This window comes from Dipodomys ordii, unplaced genomic scaffold (assembly GCF_000151885.1).
Source record: "Dipodomys ordii isolate 6190 unplaced genomic scaffold, Dord_2.0 Scaffold77, whole genome shotgun sequence".
In the NCBI taxonomy this organism is placed as follows: Eukaryota; Metazoa; Chordata; class Mammalia; order Rodentia; family Heteromyidae; genus Dipodomys; species Dipodomys ordii.
In genome coordinates, this window is record NW_012267293.1 from 5,474,279 (window position 1) to 5,495,034 (window position 20,756).

Genomic DNA, 20,756 nt, shown 5'->3' on the forward strand with positions numbered 1-20,756 from the left:
AGGAAAGTACAATACAGTGTACATACAGGCATGCCACATGCCAACTAGGTCACCTGCCACTTCTGAAAATCTGCAGGCAGCTTAGTTCCCACTAAAGGCCAAAAGGCCTGTATGTCCTTGGCACCTATCAGTTTGCCCATGGATATACAGTGTCCAGTCTCATAGTATTTGAAGATCTCTTCTCCACAAAGAAATCATTCTGTACTCATCATTCATCATCTCTTGGATAAATGGTTATTCAACAAGTATGAAGTCAGAACTGACAAATGCTTTTCCGTAATTTAAGAAATTCAACACTTCTTAAAAGCAGAAGATATTTAAATGGAAAATTTCAAATACTCTCACCACAATCTGTTACTAAAGGTCAATAGTAAATTTAGTTATTTAGTAGTTGCTCTATTGCAATTTTCAGATACATCCGTATCTCAGACCTTTCCTTAGAGTTTGTTGGGGGAAAAATAATCTAACCAATCAAGTGTGGTGGTGGTGACTGCTTTTAATCCAGCATACAGGAGGCAGAGTTTCAGGTGAGCCTGAGCTATAAAGCAGGATCCTGGCTCACCTTAAAAGAAAAACAAACAAAAAACAAGGGTAGTGAATGTAGCTCAATATAGTATGCTTGCATAGCATGTACAAGGACCTGTGTTTGGTGTCCAACATAACCAAAACAAAACAGAAACAACAAAAATGAGACAAAGAGCAAAACTTAAAATTATATTAATCAATGCTATTTGTCTGGCATTAGGCTGAATATTAAGAACAGATGAAGTTCATTTGTTATATGGGAATCTGATTACAAGATACAAAGAAGCTACATTTTGCGAGGTTGAAATGGGAATTTTTATTAGAAAGTTGCCAACTCTTAGCTGACACATGTTCCCCGGAACAACTGCAGCCTGTAATACACTTAATACTGTTAGGAAACTGAGCCACAGGGTACTAAAGAAAAAGCATGTCCTGGGAATATGGTTTAGTGGTAGAGTGCCTGTTAGGAACATAGCTAGAAAATAGTAAACAAACCCAGAAGCAACAAGACCACATGGGGGCTTTTTTTTTTTTTTTGTGGTCATGGGGCTTTAACTCTGGGCCTGGGCGCTGTCCCTCAGCTCTTTAGCTCAAGGCTAGCATTCTACCACTTGAGCCACAGCGCCACTTCTGTTTTTTTTTCTGCTTATGTGGTGTTGAGGAATCGAACCCAGGTCCTCATGCATGAAGGCAAGCACTCTACCACTGAACCACCTTCCCAGGCAAAAAAAAAAAGGAAGACCAATCTTCATGTTGGATTTTTTTTGATCAGTTGTGGGGCTTGAACTCTGGGCCTGGGCACTGTCCCTCAGCTCTTCAGCTCAAGGCAAGTGCTCTACCACTTGAGCACAGTGCCACTTCCCACATGAGGGCTTAACTGCTCACACCTGAATGACATTAAGGAGACACATGTGATGGCAAGCCTGAAACCAACTTACTACTCTTCAGAAGTGTGCAGGGTCAGAGACTCACCTAACCTAGGAAGAAGTGCCCGCCTTGGAACTACCCAAGCAGCTGAAGCCATTCTGGAGCCAACCAGACTGAGACTCTCAGACCAAGTGACCTAGCAGATAAGCAGTCCTGAGACAGACAGGATGATGTTGGAATAGGATTGGATTGGATGGGTGAACTGCAACACCTACTGGATGGTAATGAAATAACCTAGTGCTTGAGCAAATAAATACCTTTATGTACCTCAACTCATCCACATAATTATTGTGCTTGCTACTGTGCTTGCCTATCATGCATGATGCCCTGGGTTTGATTCCTCAGTACTACATAAACAGAAAAAGTGGGAAGTGGCACTGTGGCTCAATGTCGAGTGTTTGCTTTGAGCAAAAGCAGCTCAGGGGCAGTGCCCGGGCCCAGTTCAATCCCTGCCCCAGGACTCGCAAAAAAAAAAAAAGAGAAAGAAAGAAAGAGAAAGAGCAGGAAAACAACCTCAACAAACCAGATCAACTCTAATGGAGAGTTGAAAAGGGACACCATGGTGCCTGGGGAGGATCAGGAGACCTGAGGCATGGTGCCAATGGCGGGTGAGGTGGTGGGGCCTAAATAGGGTTACGGTCTGGGGGGCAACGGGGAACTCAGGAGTTCAGAGACTCTCTAGTTCAGGGTACAGGTCTGGCAGGGCTGGGAACCTATTGTCCAAGTCCCTGTTCATCTGCTTCCAGTTGGGAGCCTATGGCCTGGGGGTGGGGATAGGGACCTGGATTTCACCTCTGACAGTTTTCAGAAAGTCCCCACATCCACCAAGATGCCAGGATGCTGCCCGTTAGGCTCACTACCCAGTGGGGTGGCTCATGCCTATCTATCGTCCCAGCTACTCAGGAGGCTGAGGTCTGAGGACCGTGGTTCAAAATCGGCCTGGTAGCAAAGTCCATGAGATTCTTATCGCCCACCCATGAGCACCAAAAAGGCAGAAGTAGGGGCGTGGGAGCTCAGGGGCAGTGCCCGGCCCGGAGTTCAAGCCCCAGGCAGGACCGGCACGAAACCAGCAGCAAGCGAGCCTGAGGCGGGGAGCAGGCTGGCAGGGCCACCGGGGACGCGTGCGCACGGGCGTGCGGCGGCGAGTGTGCGTGCGTGTGCGGCCGTGACTGGAACCTGACCGCCGGCGGGCTCACCGAGGAGTTACCTGCGGCCAAGACGTGGCCGAATATGACCTCGGACACCTCCTCCGGAGCCACCGCGGCCCTTTTCAGGACTTCCTTGATGACGGTGGCGCCCAGGTCGTGGGCCGGCACGGTGGACAGGGCGCCATTGAAGGAGCCTACAAGGGAAGGGTGGGAGGCCAAGTTATCTGCGGCCGGAGGACGAGCGCCCGCCCGGGGCGGCGCGACACAGGCCGGGTGGATTTGCACCAAGCTCCTCAAAGGCCGCGAGGAGGCCGCGGTCGCCGAGCCCGCGTCACGCCCACCAGCGCCCAGCGGGCCACCTCAGGCGGACTGGTGGCGCACCCCCGAGCCAGCCAATTAGAGGTCTCGGTAGAGGGCGCTTCTCTACGGCAGCCAATGAGAGATCCAGGCTGCACGGTGGCTCTACTGCAGCGAGCCAATCCAAGCCCGAGGGGCGGAGCGGACCGGCTATGCAAGAAGAGGGCGTGGCGTCCAGGCTCGGAGGCGCGCGGCGAGGGTCTCCCGGAGTGGCGAGGACTCGGGCGGCCCCCTCACCCGGCCCTCCCCTACGTAGGCCATATCCGCAGCGGGCAGGTGGCTAGGGCAAAAGCAGCAGGACAACTCACCAATGACGGTCCGCGCTGCCGCGACGATGACCACGGGGTCGGAGCCTGCATTCATCCTGCCGCGCCCGCCTCAGCCGCTGCCGCACGTCCCGCTCAGCTTGTGAAGAAGGTAAAGAGGGGCACTGGAGCTCACATGCCCCGCCGGGGGGCGGAGCCCACGCTCGCCCCGCCCCGCCACTTCCGTGTGGCCCGCAGTGCGCAGGCGCAGGGACGGCTGGGCTGAGGGTGGAGCGTGCGGGGCGCCCCGCGGGGCCCTGGGGTCTGGAGTTCGGGGCACTGCGGGCCGTCGCACCAGGGCCTGGGGTACGAGTGCGGGGTGGGGAGCCTCTCTAGATGACCGGCTCGGAGGTCTGGGGTGCACTTCCAGCTTTTTCTGTGTAAATGGTACTGAGGAATGGAACCCAGGACTTCATGCATGCTAGGCAAGCTCTCTACCATGAGCCACCTTCGCAGCCCCCGCTTTCTTTGTCTGCTGTCTGGCCACAGCTTAGTGTGGCCAGCAACCTGGATAATACCAGTCGGTTCAGTCTCCTGTTACCACGTTGTTGCTGACTGGGCAGAAATCTTTCTAATTTGATCTGCTTGGCAGACTGGACCTTCCCACTTAAATTTCCCGTAAACACAAAATTTAACATATCTAAACAAACATCTAGACCAATCTCATTATATTCACCTCTTTTTTTGTTATCCTTAAGTAGTTGTATAAAGGGATTTCAACTCAACAGTTTGAGTACAATGCATCTTGCTCATTGTTCTCTCTATCTCTCCCAACCCCTCCAATCCCCAAGTTACTGGCTCCATTTTCACATAGGTACATCGAATACTATAACTTTATTTGCTCACTTTTCCTCTTTCAATTTGTCTTCCCCCCCTTCCCTCGAGCTCCCCTTTCAACACGTTCAAAGAAGTCACACCATTGGAATCCTCCCCCGCACATATTACTTCAGTTAACGTGTTTGTGAATATATGCCTGTGACCCTGTATGTCTGCATGTATACGTTTTTATTCTCTACATAAAATCTCAATGAACAATAATATAATCTGTTAAGCTAACAATCTCTCAAATGCCACTTAAGCTCTACTTTCTGCAGGTAGCTTAATTCTTGTATTTGGTACCCCTCAATCTTACACCTAACCTTTTCTACTTACCATGCTGTAGTTCCAAGTTTCATCTGTTTCCTGTTCTGGAATCTACAAGCATTGTCTGATGACCAGGATGGATAGATAGATAGATAAATAGATAGATAGATAGATAGATAATGTATATGTACACACACATACTTTATGCAGACTGTGGGCATTTAATATAATTGAATACTGGCCAGACACTGCTGGCTCACACTTGTAGTCCCAGCTACTCAGTCAGCTGAGACCACTGTGTATTAGCTAGCTAGTTTGTCCTGAAGGGGCCTGTAATCATTCCTAGACTGATTTGTAGTTGCAGGAATCTAGGACAGGTTTTAGCCACAGGCAGAGTTCCCCAACCTAGCATACAGCAAACTTCCTTCTTGGTCTCAGAGCAGAACAGTGAATCCCAGTGGATTTCCTATGGGATCAAGTTAGAAGTATACTCCTTACTTACTAGTAAAAGTAGTTCAACACTGTCTAATCACAGCTGTCCATAATGGGTCCATAGCATCCCTTACCACAAAAATTTTCATTATATCCATGGAGTGCTGGGTATAATGGCACATACCTATAATTCCAGCACTGAGGAGGCTCAGGAAGGAGAATGGTGAGTGCTGCCCCTCCACCCCACGAACTCAAAAGAACAATGCACTGGTGGCTAATACTTAAAATCCTAGCTATTCAGGAAGCTGAGATCTGGAGGATTGCCATTTTGAGGTCCAGCCAGATAGAAAAATCAGAGACTCATATCCAAAGTAAACAGTAAAAAGCCAGAATGGAAGCATGGCTCAAGCACTAGAATTCCAGCTGAGCAAGAACCAGGTCCTGAGTCCAAATCCTGGTCATGCTCAAAATTAAAAAAAAAAAAGATAAACAATGTTTGAATACAGCGTATACATTCACTCAGAACATCTGAGAGAAAGCTGTCAGAATGGCACTTCCTTTTACATTCACTCAGAACATCTGAGGGAAAGCTGTCAGAATGGCACTTCCTTGCATTGTTTTGCAAAAGTGGCCCAGACACTAGAATTAGCCGTTATTATAGAAGCATGTCCTTACACAACATTTCTGTAAAACAGGCTGGTCTCAAACTTGAAATCCTCTTGCTTCAGCCCCGGAGGCAGTGGAATATAGAAACAGTACACTTGGCTGACATGTTATTAATTTTGCCAAAGCATAACCTTTTGGTTTTTTGTTGGTTGTGGGGTTTGAACTCAGGGCCTGTGCTGTCCCTAAGCATTTTTGCTCAAGGTTTAAGCACTCTATCACATTGAGCCACAGCTCTTGTTTTTTGAGTGGTTAATTGAAGCCAAGTCTCATAGGGACTTTTCTGCCAGGGCTAGCTTCAAACTATGATCCTCAGTTCTCGGCCTCCTGAATAGCTAGGATTATAGGCATGAGCCACTCTAGTGATGAGACCGCTAGCATTGAGCAAAAAGAGCTCAGGGACAGCACCCAGGCCTTTAGTTCAAACCCCACAATAGACAAAAATAAATAAATAAATAAATCCTTAAAGTGGGACATGATGGTAGTGATAACATTGAGCAGTTTCTTTGTTGGCACTTGTGAGCCCAATGTGCCTGCCCCCACATTAATACATTGAAGCTCTAATCCCCAGTGTAATGGATGCTGTGGGGCTAGTCCTTTGAGGGGAGGGAGGACTTAGGTCATAAGGATGGTTCCATTCTAGTGAGGATAAGAGACGATCCTTCTTCACTCTCTAGGAAGAGAAATAACAGCCCTCTGTAAAGCCAGGAAGAGGACCCTTGCCAGGAACCAAACCAGCCAAATCTGATTATGACTTCTCAGCCTCCAGAGCTGTATAACTAGGTGTATGCTGAAATATTACTTACGTTGTAAGTAGCCCAAGCTAACACAGCACAGGTACTTAATTCATTCAGTGCTGAGTCAGAGCAGGACTTTCCCTAAGTCACATGACAGATCAGATGCAATGCCAGCCACTACTTCCAAGAATCATCTCAACCTAGGAAGTGGTCTATCACTGCTCTTCTTACTAACAGTCATACCAGCAAGCGAAAAAGCCAATTCCAGAAATAAGGAACTACTGACTACACAACCACCAGAGATCCTATAAGCTATTTGTCAAAGAAGGTTTGACAAATACTATGAACACTGGTAGTTAATATTCCCAAGTCTCTTAGTTTAGCCTTAAAATTCCTGGTTGAAAAATTCATTTCCTACTGCACACCAATGATTATATAACATCAACAGGAGCAAGTTAAATTACTAAGCCAAAGCCCTATATTTGACAAGGGACTATTTTGTTGTACATCAAAATGCCTAAAATTTCATTATGTATAGAATTGATTTACTTGAGAATATTGCACAAAAGGCTAATCAAATAGTGCAGTATTTCTGATACATCCTTTAAGGCCATAAATATATCTGCTAGGTAAGTAAAAATGTAATTGCTTTTTTTTTTTTTGCCAGCCCTTGGGCTTGAACTCAGGGCACTGTCCCTGAGCTTCTTTTGCTTAAGGCTAGCACTCTTAACACTTGAGCCATAACACCACTTCTGGCTTTTCCTGTGTATGCAGTGCTGAGGAATTGAACCTAGGATTTCATGCTAGGCAAGCACTCTACTACTAAGCCACATTTCCAGCCATAACTGCTATCTTCAAATAGCAATGTAGACCTCAGTTTCAAATGAGCCTCTACTTCTGAGGTTGATTGTATTACAGAGTATATCTAAAACAACTGTTTTGCTCTTAACAGAAATGATGTGTTTCATTTTAACCACATATATACATGTATGTTGGAGACTGGATACTTTGTTAAATTACATTGGATAAAATAAAGGAAACTTTGAACTGTCTTATGCCTTGATAATTTTCTCATATTCTAGCAAGTTGACAAGATACACTGATAATCCATGTACATACCTTGTCAGCATGGGCTAGAATTCAACAGACACCATGACCCCAGATACATTAATTATCCTGACACTAGCTGTTCAATTAAAACCTAAGAAATATCTGGGAGGGTTGTTTCCTTTAGATTTTTGTTCTTTTCAATTATTTTAACATATTTTTATGTGCCAGAAAAAAATTCTAAGTATAATCTGACCTTAGACATTGAAAGTTAGGAGCACAATCAAAATAGATACAGAAAGCCATATGTTAGTAGCTCACGCCTGTAATCTTAGCTACTCAGAAGGCTGAGATCTGAGGATTGCGATTCAAAGCCAGCCCAGGCAGGAAACTCTGTGACTCTTATCTCCAATAAACCACCAGAAAACCAGAAGTGGTGCTGTGACTCAAGTGGTAGAGTGCTAGCCCCATGACTGACCCCCCCCCCCAAAAAAAATGATACAGAGACTGACTTCAATTTGTCATAAGATGCTAAGGAGGAATCCAGTGATTCAATGAAAATACATAGCAAGGACAAATACAGGGAACAATGAATGAAGGAGTTACAATAAAAATCTTTATTTAGGTTTGGTCAGTACAGGTAAGATATAGTGGAGTCACAGCAATATGCACTAACAGGATACAACAGTTCATAAAAACTGAGTAACTCTGCACACAGACTTCTTAAACATTCAGTCACCTAAAGATAATTGCACAGATGTATGGTGGAAAAAACTGTATCTAACACTGAAACTACTGTAGGACTCCATCAACAAGTCCAATTTTTAGTGGTAAAAAAACTACTGTACTGGGCAAACTTGGCAGTCCTAAATCACATCTACTCTAACAAGTCTGGATGGTGCGTAAGTATATAACAGCACAAGGAAGAATGCCTTACACAGCACAGATATATACAGACGTCATTGTGTTATACTTAAAGATTCCCATTTACAACTTCACATTAACTCATATAAAAATAACTTGACCCTACACAAAATGTCCTTTTAGCAACATTCAAAAGAATTAACTATTACAATGTTCAAAGTGGCAGAGGTACTGAAGCAAAAAGAAAAAGAACAAAACAAAAACACACACCCACAAAAAGGCAAATTGTGACAAAAGTATGCACTGATTTTCTGGACAGTCTCCTCTCCCCAATTAAATGACACTGTATCAAAATTTGCTGGAGAAAACATTACAAAACTGAGCCCTGAACATTTACACTTGAGTCCAAGCCGTTCTGAATGTGGCGGGAACCCACAGTTCGGTTACCTTTCCCACTCACTGCTTTTTCCTCTTGAGGGTCATGATTGGAGTCTGTATCATTTGAGTGGTGTGTGAGAGAGTTTTCACTGCCCGTGGGAGAGTCTACACTTTCATACCCAGCACTGAGTTGGTTTACGAAACTACTACCTCTGCCAGTTCTCTCCTCTGAGCTGTTGGCAGCCTTATTCCCATTCCCTGGAGAAGAAGGAAAGCCATCCTCAGCTGTGCTCCCCTCCCTGGGAAATCCAGACCCAGACGTCCTCTGGCGGGAGGAGCTGCTGCCATTACTTGGTCCATTTGCCAGACGACTGCAGTCTTTACTGGTGGCCTCTGCCTGCTCAGCAGGTTCAGAAGATGTAGTCCTGCTGGTGCTAGGAGCTGACACTTGAGACTGCTGCTGTTGGTACTGAGCTAACTGCTGGCGCGTCTCCTTCAGTTGTTGCTGCAGAACTAGAATGGTACTCTGCATACCCTCTACTTCTTCATCAAGTTGAATGATGAAGTCGTTCAGTTCTGTGCAAAGGAGAGTCAAACCTACTTTAATATCTCTCTTAACATATTTGATATACTTAAGTGTTTGCCACAAAGCCAAGTCAGTAAATTCCCGAGAAATGAACAAATACAATTCTAAAAGCTTAACAGTATTATTTTTAAGTTTTACTTGGAAGTTCTGTGTGTGTATGTGCGTGTGTATGTCTGTCTGCTGGTAATGGGCTTGAATTTGCTGCCTGGGCACTGTCCCTGAGCTCTTTTGCTCAATGCTAACACTGTTCCAGCCTTTTATGGTTAATTGAGGATAAAAGTCTCACGAACTGGCTGGCTTTGAACAGCCATCCCCGAATCTCAACCTCCTGAGTAGCTAGGATTACAGAGATATGAGCCACTGGTGCCCAGTTTTACTTGGAATTTTTAAGTAGATATTCAGGAATGAGAGTAGAAGAAAATCAGATGCTTCTAATAATATATTCTACCACATGTATCTGACTAATAGTCTAAAAACTCTAGTCCACATTTATCTTTAAGTGTACCATGGCAAGCCTTTTGCCCCTTAAACTTTTAGCCAGTGCCTTGCATCCATAGTGGTCCAGTCCTCAGGACAGTGAGCTCCTATACTCTAACCAAGGACTGTTCCACATACAAGAATAAAACCACACAAACAAGTTCACATGTCCATTAAGTTTCTAAAAAGGCTTAAAAAAATCCCTCACCGGTAGATAAAACCTACTTAACAAGTAGTAAGGGCTAAAAATTATTACTTTAAAGGCAGTTTTAAAAATAATACTTGGAGCTGGTGGTTCATTCTTGTAATTCTAGCTATTTAGGTAGCTGAGATCTGAGAATCACAGATCAAAGCCAGCCCAGGAAGAAAAAGTTAGTGAGACCCTTACCTCCACTAACTAACCAAAAGGCCAGAAATGCAATTAGTCATCAGATATATTCTTTTTTTTTTTTTTTGGGGGGGGGTCCGGTCGTGGGGCCTGAACTCTGGGCCTGGGCGCTGTCCCTCAGATCTTCAGCTCAAGGCTAGGGCTCTACCACTTGAGCCACAGTGCCACTTCCGGCTTTTTTCTTTTTGCTTATGTGGTGCTGAGGAATCGAACCCAGGGCCTCAGGCATGCAAGGCAAGCACTCTACCACTGAGCCACCTTCCCAGCCCTCATCAGATATATTCTTAGTTTAAAATTTTAGTTTGAAGAGGGACTCTAATGGCTCAAGCCTGTAATCCTAGCTACTCAGAAGACTGAGATCTAGGGATCATAGTTTGAAGCCAGTCTGGTCAGGAAGGTCTGTGAGACTTCTATCTCCAATAAACTGCTCTGAAAAATGACAGGAGCCAGTGGCTCATGCCTGTAACCCTAGCTACTCAGGCGGCTGAGATCTAGGGATCGCTGTTCAAAGCCAGCCCAAGCAGGAAAGTCCATGAGACTGTTATCTCCAATTTACCTTCAGAAAACTGAAAATGGTGCTGTGGCTCAAAAGGTAGAGTGCTCGCCTTGAGCTGAAGAGCTCAGGAACAGTGCCCAGGCCCTAAGCTCAAGCCCCAGAACAAACAAAATTAGTTTGAAACCAGGTGCCCTGGCTCACACCTATAGTCCTAGCTATTCAGGAGGCTAGGGTCTGAGGATCCTGGTTCAAAGCCACTTTCCTGGGCAGGAAAGTCCATGAGACTTATATCAAATTAACCACCAGAAAACTGAAGTGGTGCTGGGGTGCAGAGTGGTAGAGTGCTCCGACCAACAACTGCAAAAGTTAGTGGGACTATGTTTGTATTAACATTCATCTTCACAAACAGAAGATATAGCAGAGGTAGCTAAACATACACAAAAAAGCTTAGTCTTACAAATTTAATTATTAAATCTCTTATTGCACAAAATCTATACAGATTGGATCAGTTATATTATCTTCTGGAATGCCAACTGTTTCCAAGATTTATACTTACGAGAAATAGATACTTTCAAGTAATTAATAAATTTTTATGCCAGTTAAAACACAATACCTTTATCCTAAATATGAAATACAAATATGAAATTTGTATAATAAGCAATCAGGATAACCGGGAAGGAAAACCCCTAAGATGAAATAAATCCCTTTGCTGGTTCTACAAGAAATGTTTCATACAATCATCAGCTGAGAACCATCTAACCTACAATATTCATGCCTGGCACTTTTCAGTAGGCAGTTCAAAGTTAAATGAACTTTTCAAACCAAAAGCAATCAAACCCCCTCAAACCTTACCATCCTGACTGCTTTTAAGCTCCTCACTATATTTCTTCTGTAACGCCAACTCTGCTTCAAGCTGTGCAATGCGGCCCTGGGACAGCTGCCTTCCAAGCTCTTGGTTCTCCTGGATAAGCATTCGACACTTCGCCATTAACTTTTTGCCTGTTTGGCTGCAATGGAAAGAGTCAACCATCACAAAATGAAGACAATCCTCTCATTAGCCTTTGCTTACAATTATTAGTGATGGGTGAACACATACAGAACACAGGATAGTGCCCTGTAGTTTCCATCTTCTTTTCTGGAACATATCCATCTTCTGCATTTCTGTATTTTGCCAACACGGTTACAAAAGTAAACCCTGAACAAAATGTGTCCAAGTAGTCACTTTTGTTTTTATTGAATCAATTATCTATTCCATCCTGAATTACCATTTGAAATAGAAACAGGACAGTTAACAGATGCCTTGGAAATACCAATATTAATACAATAGTTAGGTACTTAGTTAGCTTTATCCTACAAAAATTGGTGCCATCATAAAATACTTTCTCTAGCTAGGTGCTGGTGGCTCATACCTGTAATCCTAACTACTCAGGAGGCTGAGATCAGACGATCACAAATTAAAACCAGCCCCCATAAACAAATCTGAGAGACTCTTATCTTCAATTAACCAGCAAAAAGCCAGAAGGCAAGGTTCTAAGTTGAAACCTCAGTACAAGACCCCCACCCCCCAAAAAACAACTCCAATTCTTTTACTATTTCTATTCATTTAAGTCCTCATTTAACTTCTTTATGTTATATATTTACTTTTGGGCTCCCAAACTGGGGGGTAAAGGGTTTTTGTAGAATGTAATACTGCCATGATTCAGATTTTACTGATGTTAGTAGTAAAGATCATCCCTGCATCATTAAAGGACTACTTATAGGAAATAATTCAAACCTGGAAATACGTGCCAAATTAAGCATAACATACTTTCCAGTAGAAATCAATTACTGTTTTTAAAGGAACCCGATTTAAATACGTAATTGTGATACTGGAATCCTAGACAGGGACACTGTCAGTGAGTTGGGCCCTTATTCTATTCTAGCTTTCCTCTAATAGGACTTCCACTTGCCTGATAATTACTTCCAGGGCATCTGATCTTGTAAAACTGAACAATTTTAAAAGCTGAAGTGCTTATTAAAATTACACTTGGTGCTGGTTCTGAGGCTTGAACTCAGGGCCAGGTGCTGTCCATGAGCTTTACTACGCAAGGGTAACTCTCTACCAACTGAGCCATGGCTCCACTTCTGACTTTTCTGCTGATTAATTGGAGATAGGAATCTCACAGCTCTTCCTGCTTAGGCTGGCTTCAAACTGCAACCCTCAGATCTGTCTCCTGAATATCTTAGATTAGGTGAGTCCCTGGCATCTGGCCCCCATGGTGCTTCTTAAATTTTCCCTCTTTGAAGTAATGTTGCAAAGTTCTTTTACTAAGATCTTGTATACTTTATTTTTTTTTTAGGTCAGAGACCATCACTCAAACTCAGTATCTGCCACTTTCATTCAGTGGCTAGCATTCTACCAACTGCGCCACACCTCCAACCCCTAGAGTTTGTAGTCTAACCTGATATAATGTAATAATGATTGAAATTACATTTCCTTTTAAAACCCCAGACAGGAAAATCTAGGTGACTACCTTTCAAAAGAGCCTATCTGAAAGCCCTGAGTTAGCACATGATAAGGATTTTTTTTGATCAGTCCTAGGGCTTGAATTCAGTGCCTAAGCACTGTCCCTGAGCTTCTTTGCTCAAGGCTAGCACTCTTACCACTTAAGCCACAGTGCCACTTCCAGCCTTTTCTGTTTATATGGTACTGAGGAATTGAACCTAGGAGTTAATGTATGCTAAGCAAGCATTCTACCATTGAGCTACCTTCCCAGCCCCTGGGATTTTCATTTTTAAATGGCTGGAGACATCTGTGGCCCCAGATGTCTCCAACTAGCACCTTCAGACTTTAGTCTCTACTAAACACAGGCTTAGAAATCAAATGGTGAAGAAATAAGATGAAGACACTATTGTAAAAGTGGAATCCTTTCCACTTGGCTACCTGACTCCAACACCTTTGTTTCTTGCAAACAAATATAGCCTCAGAATCTAGGAGGAGGGCACAAAATCAGAGGGAAACGGGAAGTGGGGGGATACAACAGAGGGGCCCATCAGCTGCACTGGATATTGATGAAAGTGAACTAAGCGATTCAAGGGCAGCGTTGGGAGGGAGGGAATGAGAGAAAGAGGGAATAGCTTACACTAAGCAAAAAGAAAGAAATGTACATATCATCCAATTTGAAACAAATAGCTGTAGTGTCAAAGTTTGTAGAGTCCATAAGCTTTATAGACCACGATAATGACAATGCGCCTCATAAAGGTTTAAGTGTGACTTTTTTAGTATCACTATCCCACAATACTGTGAAATTTGTAAAATTTATGTAATCACTTGATTTAAAAAAGCCTCAAAGTTTTCCAACTAGCTTACAAACTCTTATATGGATTTAATATTTTCAAAAAGTATCCTACTGCAAAATACATATTTGTGACCTGACTTAATTACTGTCATTAAAGAATTTCTTGTGCTCTTAGCACACACACATACACACACAAAAATGAGTCTAGGAGTATACTCATTTGTAAAGTGTGTGCTTAGCAGGTATGAGGGTGCTAAGAATATAGCTCAGTAGTAGGGCCTTGGCCTAGTCCATTCAAGACCCTCAGGTTTAATTCCCAATACCATGAAATAAAGAAGGATGCATTTACACACACATAAAAATGAGAAACTGCAAATAAATACTTGACAAATACATAAAAACTGAGGCTTACTCCTTTCACTCACATGTTTTTAGATTTTTTTTTCAATCACAGAAAACCCAACCCAGCTGGGCACCGGTGGCTCACACCTGTAATCCTAGCTACTCAGGAGGCTGAGACCTGAAGAATAGTTCAAAGCCTGCCTGGGCAGGAAAGGCCGGGAAACTCTTATCTCCAATAAACCTCCAGAAAACTGGAAGTGGTGCTGTGGCTCAAGTGATTGAGCACTAGACTTGAATCGAAGAGCTGAGGGGCATCGCCCTGGCCCAGAGTTCAAGCTCCATGACCGACAAAAAACAAAAAACAAACCCAACCCATTCAATAAATGCTAAGTATAACAGAATTTAAGGTTCATAAAAAAATATTATAGTCTGGGTGTTAGTGGCTCATGCCTGAAATCTTAAGATACTTAGGAGGCTGAGCTCTGAGGATCTCGGTTCAAAAAGCCAGCCGGGGCAGGAAAGTCTGTGAGACTCTTTATCTCCAATCAACCACCAGAAAACCAGAAGTAGTGCTGTAGCTCAAGTGGTAGAGCTCTAGCCTTCAGCTGAAGAGCTTAGGGACAGTGCCCAGGCCCAGAGTTCAATTCCCACAACCATAAAAAAAATAAATAAATAAACTACTCAAATATATGTGTCACCAAAGGCACAAACTAAAGTGGACAAGGTAATTTAGGAAATCTTCCCTTTCCCAACCCCTACCTTTTTGAGGTAGTCTTACTATTAAGTAGCCCAGGCTAGCCTCAAATACTGGATCTTTCTGCCTTAGCCTCCTGAGTGCTTGAGATTATTGGCTTGAGACACCATGCCCAGCCCAGAGTTCTTTCTTCTTTAAAATCTAAGCAAAAAACTGGGCTGGAAAAGTGTCTCCCAATTATATGCCTAGGAAGTGAAAGGCCCTTTAAACAGGAGTTCAAACTCCAGTACCACCAACAAATAGCAAGGCAGGCAGATAGACAAATCACAGAAATATATTAAGGGAATACAAAATATCAATACATACTTCATGTCAAAAACAAAAACCACAACTCAAACTAGTTGACTAATTCTGCATTAAGTATTACTGGGTAAGCATGACTTTTTTCAAGTGAATAACGTATATAGTACCTAAAGTACCTAAGATACTCTGGCTTATGATCTAATTTATATAAAATATCTGCTTATGGGTGATTAAAGTAAATCATGATAATTAGTATAATGGAACTATGATATACACATAAAAATGTAGTAATCTAAACACACTAAAAAACGCCCAAGAGATAAAATGAAGGGGGAAGGGAGGGACCTGCAAGTTATCTGTTCGTGCAATATTATCCCGGTTGTTTAAAACCAATATACATATGACTGTATGTGCATACACATTACCTTGACCATACCCAAGAAACAAAAACAGTTATAGCTCCTAAAGAGCAAAATGTGTCAGATCTACTCACATCCAGGACTGACACTTTCCACGTCTACCTTTCTCCAATGTTTCAATATTATACACAAATATTATCTTAGAGAAAATTTAACAATAACAAGAAAAACAGGCCATAGACCTCAGAGTGACTCAATACTTAGCTGGAAAAGAAAGATACTGTTAATAATACATTTTATGAATTACTTCTTGACCTACTGAAGATGTAATTAGTTCATTTCTACAGTGGCAATAAAACATGTAAAATAAATACATAAGACTTAATTTGGGCACAATAAGCTAATTTCAAACAGATCTGGTTACTTACCCTCCAAGTCCCATAAATTGTGAGATTTTTAGAACTCTTCCTGAAAAGTCACACAAAATACCTTTGCAACCCTTTCCCGCCCCACAATCAGTTCCCTAAAGCACAAACATACATGATACTTACAATTGATTTGAATGATTAAGAGAGAGAACTTAAGTCACCCTTGTTAAAACATTTAACGTTGGGGCAAGCTGGATATATCTTCCACTCATCTCAGACTCCATTATCACCAAGCGAAAATTCAAATTGGTGAGATATAGAATGATCTGATGAAAAAAATTCACTTCCAGGACTGGATGGAAAATAATGCCTCATTCCATCTAAATGGTCAAATGAGTTTGCTAGATAAATTGAGCACTATTATTGTTTGTCAATTCACAAAATGTCTCACTGAGGCCAGCCCACAATTCCACATATCTCCCCAATCTTGTCAGGTACCTTGTGAGTCTGGCTCACATTCTTTTCTACTGCGTTATTCTGGGAAAACATGTCAAAAATCAGCAGTCAATTCTCCTTGTCTTTTATACCAGATGGAATAGGTCCTTTAAAATAAACAGCCTTTTCCTTCACTTTGAAGAGCACAGAACAATTTTTCTGAAACGAACCTGCTCTCCACAGCCCCTCCCAAAATAATGTTAAGAGTACAACAAAATCAGAGTATTCCTTGAACTTTAAAAAAAAAACCCAACTACTTGAAGGCACATTTAATTTAATATCAAGAGTGCAATACAAAAGGCCCAAGTACAATGAAGGAACACATTCCCCCATTAACACCAACAACAATGCTCTTTTAACATGTGCCTGTTGGATGGGATGAGGATTTAAGTTCACCACTGAAAAAAGTAATGCAGTGAATCTCATCACAGCCATACAATCTAGTTGTAAAATGAATGTTTATAATGCTTCAAACAGTTTAAAGCTCAAGTTTGATACCACACCTTGTTTGTACATTCCTCAGTTAAGATTATCTACAGTTTTGAAACCATTAAATGAACAAACCATTGATTGAAAACCACATTGATTTAAGGCTCCGTTGAGGAATTCAGAGTCCTAAGCTAATAAATTAAATATACGCACTACTTGTTCTGACATCTATTACTTGATTCTCTCATGGCTATTCAAAGTTGGTTCTTAGCAAGTGAATCCTTTAAAAGCAAAATTCACCTAATTTTAGTTTTAACCCAGTAGTTCAACAACAATCATGAAGTCCACAGTCTTATCAGTAAAACTGATATACAGTGTCTCTAAGTCACTGTGCTCAAGGTTAAGAGCGATGAATATTCCAGTTCTTACATTTTACAGGAATTTTACATGTTCAATTCATGATTTAAAAATCTCTAGGTTTTCAATCCTCCAAATTGTCTGAAGACACAGTGTGCCACAGACTTAAGACTTCTTTTTCTCCCTCTATTTTCTTCAAACAGAAACATTTCTCAAGTGTCTACATGTTCTAGATGGGGAATTTTTCGGAGGTGGCCTCTTCTTCGGAATAGTCCGATGGCAAATCAGGCCTCTGAAGCAAGGGGAAGGGGAAGAGAGAAAAGCTGAAACACAAGGTTCATCTGGTAAGTTTTACATTAACCATTACAAGCTGGACAGTCTAAGAATGTGGCTTTTTTTTGGCTCAAAAAGTCTGAGTCTTGGTGTGGAAACGAGTACTTGGCTGACCCACCACAGCTTTCTCGCAGTGGGACTGTCAGGGAAGTCTTGACTGGGGAGTATGATTTGTTTACCTATCAGGCGTAAACTTCCAGGCACTCAGTTCATTTTGGGCTTGTTCCAGTTTGTCTTTAGTCTGTTCCAGTTCACCTTTCATTTTGAGGAAAAACAAGTTGATCGCTGGGTCTACCATTGTAGATCTCAGTTGGGCAACACTCGGCTGTTGGACTTGCTTGAGGTACTGGATTTGAGTCTGTGCAAAGCAAAAGAAACAATTATTACCAAATCAAAAGAAAAGACTGTCCCTCAGTAACTTGAGTCACTAGTTTATTCATTTAAACCTCTATCCTATCCTCTTTAATCTAAACTCTAGAAAAAGTAAAAATTTGTAAGACCCTGTCTCCAAAGAAACAAAGGGTAGGGATGTCCTGACCAAGCAAATATAAGGCCCTGGGTTTGATCCTCATGACTGTAAAAGCAAAAATAAAGTGAAAAAAACAATTGTTGCCACTTGTGGTATGCATACCTGTAATCCCAGCTTTCCGAGGCAAGAGAATCACAATGAGACCAGCCAGGGTAACACATAAGACTTTGTCTCAAAAAAGCCAATCAAATGAAATAAAAAACAAACACCATTCCTTTAAGGTTATTTATGTAGTAATTATGGCTATCTACTGGCATTTTCATTATTGGGACCCTAAATTATTTTGCAACCAACAGGGTTTTTTTGTTTGTTTTTGTGCCTGCCCTAGGGCTTAAGCTCAGGTCCTGGGCATACTGTTCCTCTGTTTTTTTTTTTTTGTTTTTTTTTCCTCAAGCCTAGCACTACTACTACTGACTTTTTGGTGGATAATTAGAGGTAAGACTCTCATAGGCTTTCCTGTCCCAAACTGAAACTGATTCTCAGATCACAGCCTCCTGAGCAATTAGGATTACAGGTATGAGCCACCAGCACCCAGCTTTTATTATCCCCCCCCCACCTTTTATTCACTGGAAAAAAAAGCAAAGTTTAATATATTATAGAAAACTCACCAGGAACCAGTGGCTAGTTCTTCTAGCTACTCAGAGGCAGAGATCTGAAGATTGTGGTTCAAAGTTGCCTAAGCAGGAAAGCCTATACAATTAGGCTTGTTAGCCTATGTCATCCACCTTAGGAGCCACTCCTCTATCTTAGGCCCTACTGCAAAGCATGGCCTTTCCCCAAAATTAGCTGACTTGGGCCTTATCAGACGACACAGGAAGGTACAACCATAAACCTTAGCCCCACCACAACAAAATTCTCCACTCTTACCAACTACTCCCTACCCCTATTGAAATTCTCCACCCCCAGTCCCCTAGCCATACATACCCCCTTGGTCAAGGTAAAGTTTTGTCCCTGAGAGGGTTGGCCTTTCAGCTTGCTGACAAGCAACTTTGCTATATGTGACTTAGTGTCTGCATGGTCTTGCATAAGCTTATCTCCAAAATTCAGCAGAAAAAAGCCCAAAGCAGAGCTGTGGCTCAGACAGTAGAGTGACAGTCTTTTTTTTGTTTTGTTTTTTTGGGGGGGGGGCCCAGTTGTGGGGCCTGAACTCTGGGCCTGGGCGCTGTCCCTCAGCTCTTCAGCTCTAGTGCTCTACCACTTGAGCCACAGCACCACTTCCGGCTTTTTTGTTTTTGCTTATGTGGTGCTGAGGAATCGAACCCAGGGCCTCAGGCATGCAAGGCAAGTGCTCTACCACTGAGCCACCTTCCCAGCCCTAGAGTGCCAATCTTAAGAGGAAAAGCTAAGAAAGTTAAGGCACAGTGTCCAGGTCCTCAGTTCAAGCCCCATTACTGGCACAAATGTGCATACACACAAGGAAAAAAATATGGGTGTGTGAAAATTAGTGAAATACTAGCTTATTTTCTCTATTTTTTTTTGCTGATAGAAATAATTCTACATTAAACTCTTCTAAAAATATACTAAGCACAAAGCCAGGCACCAGTAGCTTACACCTATAATCCTAGATACTAAGGAGGCTGAGATCTGAGGATGGAGATTCAAACGCAGCCCAGGCAGGAAAGTCCATGAGACTCTTATCTCCAATTAGCCACCAGAAAACCAGAAATGGTGCTGTGGCTCAAGTGGTAGAGTACTTACTCTGAGCACTCAGGTTCAGAGTTCAAGACCCATGACCAACCAAAAAATAAATTTAAAAAAAAATATATATATACATATATACTAAGCACAAAAGCAACTGCACTTCTAAATGTAAAAAAATGCAATACTAGCTTTTTAACTTTATAAGCAAAAAATGGGGTGCTGTGTTTCACCACCCCCTTTTGAGTTGATCTACATCACAGAATTATAAAAGCCGAAACATAACTGGATCTAGTTCACACTGCTTATTTTGGGGCAATGAAGTAGCTGCTTATGACTAGAATTCCAGCTCTCAGGCCTCCTGACTGCCAGCATAGTGCTCAGTCCACAGAACTAGAACCCTCTATCACATATCAAACATTGCATTTTAACGACAGTTTACTACTTAGCAGCAGACTAAAAATAGGTCTCTAAAATATGAAATACAGTCATTTAGCATTTAATTTACCACTTGCTTCATATCCAGAGCAGAACTGGTTTAAGATCCTGCTCCATACTAAGACTTAAATAGGATGAAAGTTAAAAAACTGCCCACTATAAATTTAGTACAAGGGAAATATATATGGTTTCATTATGAAAAATAGACATAATGCCAAGCATCATTGGCTCAAGCCTGTAATCCTAGCTACTCAGAGGGCTGAGATCTGAGGATCATGGTTTGAAGCCAGCCCTGGCAGAAAAGTCCATGAGACTTAGTTCCAATTAATCATAGATAAAGCCATAAGTGGTGCTGTGGCTCAAGTGGTAAAGTGCTAGTCTTGAGCACAAAGAGGCTCAGGACAGTGCCCGGGCTCAGAGAAGCCCCAGGACCGCCAAAAAAGAAAAAAGAAAAATGAAATAATGTTTAACTTAAGATTTGTTTAAAGTAATTCAATTTAACCAAAAAAGTACAATTGCTTATTCAATACTAGGCCAGCTAATAGGATAATTTAATATAGGAAGAATAAAGCAATTTTAACAGTATACACTGAGCTGAGCATGTGTGACTTAAATAAAGTATCTATATACTGAAACACATGCATAGGTTGCAAAATCAAAAAAGTCACCAATTTTCAGTCATGGAAGAAGAGGCAAATATGACTGAAACCAATTCTTTTTTCTACGGAAGAGACTACTGTGTGAAGTTTTTTTTTTTTTTTTTTTTGGCGGGGGGGGGAG

General features: G+C 42.3%; 2 protein-coding genes across 2 annotated transcripts in view; both read right to left on the bottom strand.

Moving 5' to 3' along the window:
* Window positions 1-3,368, bottom strand: part of LOC105991805 (acetyl-CoA acetyltransferase, cytosolic-like) — a 9,994-nt gene extending 6,626 nt beyond the window's left edge. The window contains exons 1-3 of the mRNA XM_013024531.1: window positions 3,266-3,368; window positions 2,656-2,794; window positions 2,245-2,298 (exon numbers count right to left, since the gene is read on the bottom strand). Coding sequence (XP_012879985.1) covers window positions 2,245-2,298; window positions 2,656-2,794; window positions 3,266-3,320 — 248 coding nt within the window. The 5' untranslated portion in view covers window positions 3,321-3,368. The remainder of the gene's footprint in view (window positions 1-2,244; window positions 2,299-2,655; window positions 2,795-3,265) is intronic.
* A 4,450-nt stretch (window positions 3,369-7,818) lies between these two features.
* Wtap (Wilms tumor 1 associated protein) overlaps window positions 7,819-20,756 on the bottom strand; it is a 26,239-nt gene continuing 13,301 nt past the window's right edge. The window contains exons 2-4 of the mRNA XM_013024532.1: window positions 17,551-17,729; window positions 11,266-11,420; window positions 7,819-9,042 (exon numbers count right to left, since the gene is read on the bottom strand). Coding sequence (XP_012879986.1) covers window positions 8,459-9,042; window positions 11,266-11,420; window positions 17,551-17,729 — 918 coding nt within the window. The 3' untranslated portion in view covers window positions 7,819-8,458. The remainder of the gene's footprint in view (window positions 9,043-11,265; window positions 11,421-17,550; window positions 17,730-20,756) is intronic.